General features: G+C 43.6%; 1 protein-coding gene across 1 annotated transcript in view; it reads left to right on the forward strand.

Annotated features, from left to right (window-relative positions):
• The window catches only part of LOC111649664 (prohibitin-2-like), a 12,727-nt gene extending 7,420 nt beyond the window's left edge, over window positions 1-5,307 (forward strand). Inside the window, exons 7-9 of the mRNA XM_087172039.1 lie at window positions 1,066-1,167; window positions 2,476-2,552; window positions 3,361-5,307. Of these exons, the coding sequence (XP_087028165.1) occupies window positions 1,066-1,167; window positions 2,476-2,552; window positions 3,361-3,373 (192 nt within the window). The 3' untranslated portion in view covers window positions 3,374-5,307. The remainder of the gene's footprint in view (window positions 1-1,065; window positions 1,168-2,475; window positions 2,553-3,360) is intronic.
• Window positions 5,308-6,038: the final 731 nt, after the last annotated feature.

Genomic DNA, 6,038 nt, shown 5'->3' on the forward strand with positions numbered 1-6,038 from the left:
GACAGGTTACTTACCTGTTCAGGTGCTCCGGCCTCCTCCCACATCCCCCTGGTATACAGAGGGTGGACTGCTCCCAGTCTGCGGGGGTTTATATCCATGTGTTCACCTGTGACTGTGTGAACACGCCGGTTTATAATTGATCCACGTTACAGTGAAAATAGAAACTCAGATTAATGAGTAATCGGCATTAACTCGATCTTGCCAAATAGTGATCCTGCATCAGTTTGTTAGTTTATGATTTATAAAGTGTTAACAACAGAATTAATAATCTGATGATAAACCATTTATAAAGCCACTTTCCCACTGGTCAAAAGAACCCGCTTAAACCAGGAAGAGACGACGCACGGGGATGAAAGAGTGAACGCTGCTTCATAATGCGCTTTGAAAACACAATCACAGATCGACACTTTTACAACAACCTGAGGGTCAGTTTTACTTCTTCCCTGCCACCTCTGTGCCCCCCCCCCTTGGGAGCAGTCACACACACACACACACACACACACACACACACACACACACACACACACACACACACACACGCCTTTAAATGCGTCTCATGCTGCACATTTGAACAATGAGGGTGAAGATGTTTTGTTCGGGTTGATTAGATAATTAGTCTCTATGTGTCAGAGCTGTGATGGACAGGAGAGGAGGAGCCCCGCCCTCGACAAAGGATGAGCAGCGCGTCTAGTGAATGAATGAATGTTGTATCTGCAGGTGCAGCTCAGCGATTGGATGAATTCCATGAATGCCTCTACAGGCGACTAATCCGCGCTAATGAACTCGTCAAACCGCCGTGAACTCGAGGGAAACAACAGGCTCTTAAACAAACGCTTCATACAAATATGCAGTAATGACTTTCTCCGCCCGTCGGCGTGCGTGAGAACATGAAAGTGGAGCAGCGTCACGCCCGCGGCTTTGATCCTCCTGATGATCGATGTCACAGCTCAGGTGGGAGCGACGCCGGCTGTCAGTTAGAGACCGGCTCGGCCTGCTGCCTCGGGCCGCCCACTCGCTCTCTCTCTGTAGGTGTGTAACTGTATCTTCCTGTGAACACACTAACAGTGTGTGTGTGTGTGTGTGTTGCAGCTGGGCGAGGCTGTGACGAAGAACCCGGGCTACCTGAAACTGAGGAAGATCCGGGCGGCGCAGAACATCGCCAAGACGGTAAAAAAACATTCACCTGAAGCTTTTTATTGTAAAGGAGAAGCCCGAGGTTCTGTAGCTTCTTCATTCACAGACCAATTTCTCAGAGTAGAAACCTGATCCCCGTCCATGAGATTTAGATCCTCCATGTGGACCTGGACCTGGACCGGTCCCACTCAGTCCTGGTTCTGTGTCTTCTGCTCCGGTCACTGATGTTTGAAGTGAATCCTGCAGCAAACACATTAAAAACCAGCTGTTAAGGATCTGTCACATTTTAAACTGTGACAGTGACGTGTGCAAAAGTTGGAGAGGCTTTGATACTTTCACAGGATCAATATAGAACCTGGACCTGATCTATAATCACACTACACATGGACACAGACCTTTTCAAATATATAAAGTGCAGGTTGAGTGACGCTCTGGTGATTTAGTCTTCATGGATGAGCTGCAGGGTGTGGTGGGGTCCACCGGGTGGCGCCAAACAACCATGAATTTGAGAGGAACCATGAAGGTCCGATCCTCTGACCTTTGACCTCCAGTCAGGTTGGGTTCCTGGGTTCAGTCGTATCCACTTAAAGTCAGAAGAAATTTTGTGTTTAAGGTTTAAAGGTTGATTTTTATCAAGAATAAAAAAATTTTCATTAAACCTTCAAAGTCATATTTAAACATCTGGTTTTATGAGACACTTTAAAGGAAAATGTTACTCAGCAGCTGCTTTCCTTCATTATTTCTCACGTTTTTTAATATGAAATAAGTAAATATAAATGAAAGTTACATTGTGGTGTCAGCGTGAAATAATGAAACAAAAAGTGATAATAAAGGAACATCAGTTTAAAAATTAGATTCTGACGTGAAGTTTCACAAATTAAAATCAACAAATTACATCCTGTGATTCTGATTAAAATCATTACAGACTGTTTTGTCCCAAACTTAAATCAAGCCAAGAAGCAAACGGAGAATAAACCTGATACACTGACCAAAGAAATCCACAGTAATGATCAATAATGATGCGTGTGCTCGTTCACACGCCAACCCTGAACACGTGCTGGTCACTGAAGGAGAGTGTGTGAAGCTGCTGGATCGTGTCCAGAGGTCGGTGATGAAACGATCTCAGCTGAGTGTGACGCTCTCCCTCAGTAGATCTCAGTCACGTGTGTGTGTGTGTGTGTGTGTGTGTGTGTGTGTGTGTGTGTGTGTGTGTGTGTGTGTGTGTGTGGTGCTGTGAATCGGCTCAGTGTCGACGCTCTGACAATGTTCCCATTGTGCTCGCTCAGAAACTTTCCACCTGTGTTTCTCTCTGTCCGCTCACTTCCTGTGTTTGACCTGCAGGTGGCGCAGTCCCAAAACAGAGTGTACCTGAACGCTGACAGCCTGGTGCTCAACCTGCAGGACAGCGACAAGTTCAAGTGAGTCCTCACACACACTCACACACACACACTCACACACACACACTCTGGTCTGTGGCCAGGAAACACTGAGGCTCCTCCTCACAGCTGTTTGTAGTGAACGTTTGGTCGAGTTACTTTTAAACAGAAGACAGTGAACGCCTCGGAGAAGTTTGGGTTCTTTTTTCAATTGAAGGAAAGTAAAGTATCGTCCGGCCTGTTCAGACCGGGTGTGAACGTCTCAGGCGATCAGCTGGTTTCACACAGATTTCAGACGGACCGAGTCTGAATTCATCTGTTGCACAAAAGCAGTTTAGTTCTTGACGGTTGTGAGTCGGACTGTGGTACAAGGAATTCTGGGTAAAGTAAGACTTTTTTCAAAATAAAAAAAAATGGCCGACTGAGGAACCACATCCCACCGCTGAGCTCCGTTTACCCTCAGCAGCACATGCTTGTTTTTCGAAGGATTCAACAGTTACAGGAAGTTTTACTTTGAAAATTCAGCGAAGAGTGAAACAATAACCAAAAAAAAAATCTGATTTTTGTCTCTAAAATCCTTCCCTTCTCGTTGCTCTCTCCATAACAATGCCAGCAAACCACAAAATTATGGGCCATGTTTTCCTGTTTTTCATTGTTTGTTACCATGGTAACATCGGTCTTAGGCCCCAGTTAGCCTGGGGGTAAGGTGGCGAGTGTTTGGTTTAAAATGAATCTTTATTTACACCACAGACCAGCCTGAGAGATCTGTGAGGATCTGGACTGAGACAGAACCAGTGGATCTCTGCTGATTTCTGATTTACACCGTTTTAATTCTGACTTTGTGTTTCAGTTTCAGTCGCTGATGAAGTCAGGACGTCGTCTCCTGGTCGGCAGGACGTCGTCATTCCTTCACTTCCTCTCCTCCAGCAACAAACTCCCTCCGGTCTTCTCGCAGCGCTTCTCGCAGGTTAATCGACTCCGCATCAGGTTTTCAGTCTGATCCAGGTTTATCTGTGAACCACTTCCTGTACGGGGGGAGGGGGAGGGGCCACAACAGTTGACTGTAACCTGTGGATTCTTGTGTCATCCAGCTGCTGGGTGATTTTATTTTGAAAGGTTCCTGTGGTGTTGGTAAAAGACTCCTCCTCCAGTTTGTTTTCGCCTTCTTGTTTTTGCTTTTTCAGAATCAGAAAAACTTGATTAATGAATAAGAAGCTGGTTTCATCCACCACTCGAGTCGTGGTTCTGACGCTTCCTGCGGCGCCGCGTTCACTCGTTCGTCTTTTCTGTACATAAAGATTTTCATGTCGACGAACGCGTCTTCGTCAGTCCTCAGATCGTCCCTTTAACGAGTAGGAATTCATTACGTAAAACACATTTACATTCACAGGACTGAGTTAAAGCGCCAGTGTCATGACTTTAGACCAACACCAGAGGAATCTTCATTAAAGGTCAGTTCTCCAAAATCACAAAGACGAGCTTCAACGTTACTGGTTGTGATTTTTATGAGAGAAAAAGTGATAAAAATGAGAATAAACTCCTGCAGTCATGAGAATAAAAACATTATATCTTTATTCTTCAAACAAAATGACTTGATGTTTTTCCCTCTTACACCAGAGCGTCGTCTGTCCACGCAGACAACGATACAGTAGAAGAAGAATCCTATTTTCTAGTTTAATCCACTGATTTATTCTGTTTGTTTATTTAATAGTTTGATTATAAAACGTCAGGAAACAGTTTACAGAGACTTCACATGTCTGTTTGTCCAAGTAGCAGATATTCATGTTGTAGAAGCTTTTTCTTTCCGTTGCATTAAAATCATTGATTATTATGATTGTCAGATATATTTTCTGTTTTTGATTGAATACTGAATTGATAAGTTGCTCAGCCGTAATAACATCAGTGCGTGGACCGACGGCGCCGCTGTAAAGGAGTGAATGTGTCTGTGGTTTTGGGTGAACTGAACCTTTACGTACAGGGAGGGTGGAACACACACACACTTTATAATCCGCTGCTTTAAACACACTCCGTCGTGTTGGACTGTCGTCGCGTCTCTGAGCTTTGCAACCACGCCGCGGTTTGTAGAAAACCAGCAACAAACTGATGTGGACTTGATGGCGTCCTCTGTGCTCGGTGTCATGTGACTCAGAAGAGAAATGAAGTTTAAACTGGTAGATTTAAGGGAACGCAGGGAAACGTCTTCATTAACCTGCTCTCAGCTACATGAGCGTTTCAAGCCGTTTAACACGTGTTTCTTTACTGAGGGAAAACCACCATTACAAAACCACCAGCACCTCTGAAGCTCATCCATCAACAGCAAGAAAAAGGCGGGAAAACATTCAGAGGATTCATATTTTCTCTGTTTTGATAGAAACAGCACTGAAGTTTTATAGTTTGTTGACAGAGACTTTAAAGTCTGTGAAGCTTTTTAGATTCATCATTTAAACGGGACCAACAGTTAGATACAGGTACAGGTGAGGAGCGGTGCGTTCAGGGACCATCAGGTAGAAGCTGCAGTGACTCAGGACTCGCAGCACTTTCTGTGTTTTCAGTAAAAGCCTCAAACTAAACATGAACATTGTTGAGTCATGATCGTTAATACAAGAGAGTATTTATGTCTCAGACTGTCTCTCTCTCTCTCTCTCTCTCTCTCTCTCTCTCTCTCTCTCTCTCTCTCTCTCTCTCTCTCTCTCTCCCGTGTAGTAACAGCTGAGTGTAGATGAAACACTTGTTCTGCTCCTGAAGGTTTAAACACGAACTGAATTTATACTGAATAAAAATGTGGAGTTGTTTTGGAGATCATCATGTGGACGGGTTTTTTTTTAACTGAATTTTTATCCAACAAGATTCTTATTCGATTCCAGTTGTTTTCACATTAACACATTATCCAGTTCGGCTCATGAATTAACACACATTTATCAAACAAACACTGGAGCTTCAATGTATTAGGCAGCATAAATACAACGAACAGGTGTATTAAAGAATAATTAGATTAAAACATAATTAAAAGCACATTACAGGAGACGTGGCGACGGTCTCCTTCACCAGTGACATTGTGATGTCACAGTGAAGTTGACCTTTGACCTTTTGGATATAACATCTTCATTTCATCCATATAGACATTTGAGTTAAACTGTGACCTTGAACTTTGACCTCTGACCCCCAAAATCTAATCAATTCATCCTTGAGCCGTAGTGAATGTTTGTGCCAAATATCAAGACGTTCAGTCCAGGTGTTACTGAGGTATCGTGTCCACGAGAATGAGACGGACAGACAACTTAAAAACAAAATGGCTACCGCTCTGACTGTCCCGGCGCTGAAGAATAAAAACGTCATAAAGACGTCAACATCTGAAGAACATGTCGGCCATGTTTTCTATTTAAGATAGGATATAATGTTCTGTATGAGTGTGTGAGAGCAGGAGGTCAGCCGCTGTTTCATGAGGAGCTTTATCTTTTTTACTTTTTTAAAATTACCATCACAGATGAAATGTCAGTCTCACCAAATACAAAAAGTCTTGTTAAGAGC

The sequence above is a fragment of the Seriola lalandi genome, unplaced genomic scaffold, assembly GCF_002814215.2.
Source record: "Seriola lalandi dorsalis isolate HSWRI2012SDOR001 ecotype SW California unplaced genomic scaffold, Sedor1 jcf7180002051611, whole genome shotgun sequence".
In the NCBI taxonomy this organism is placed as follows: Eukaryota; Metazoa; Chordata; class Actinopteri; order Carangiformes; family Carangidae; genus Seriola; species Seriola lalandi.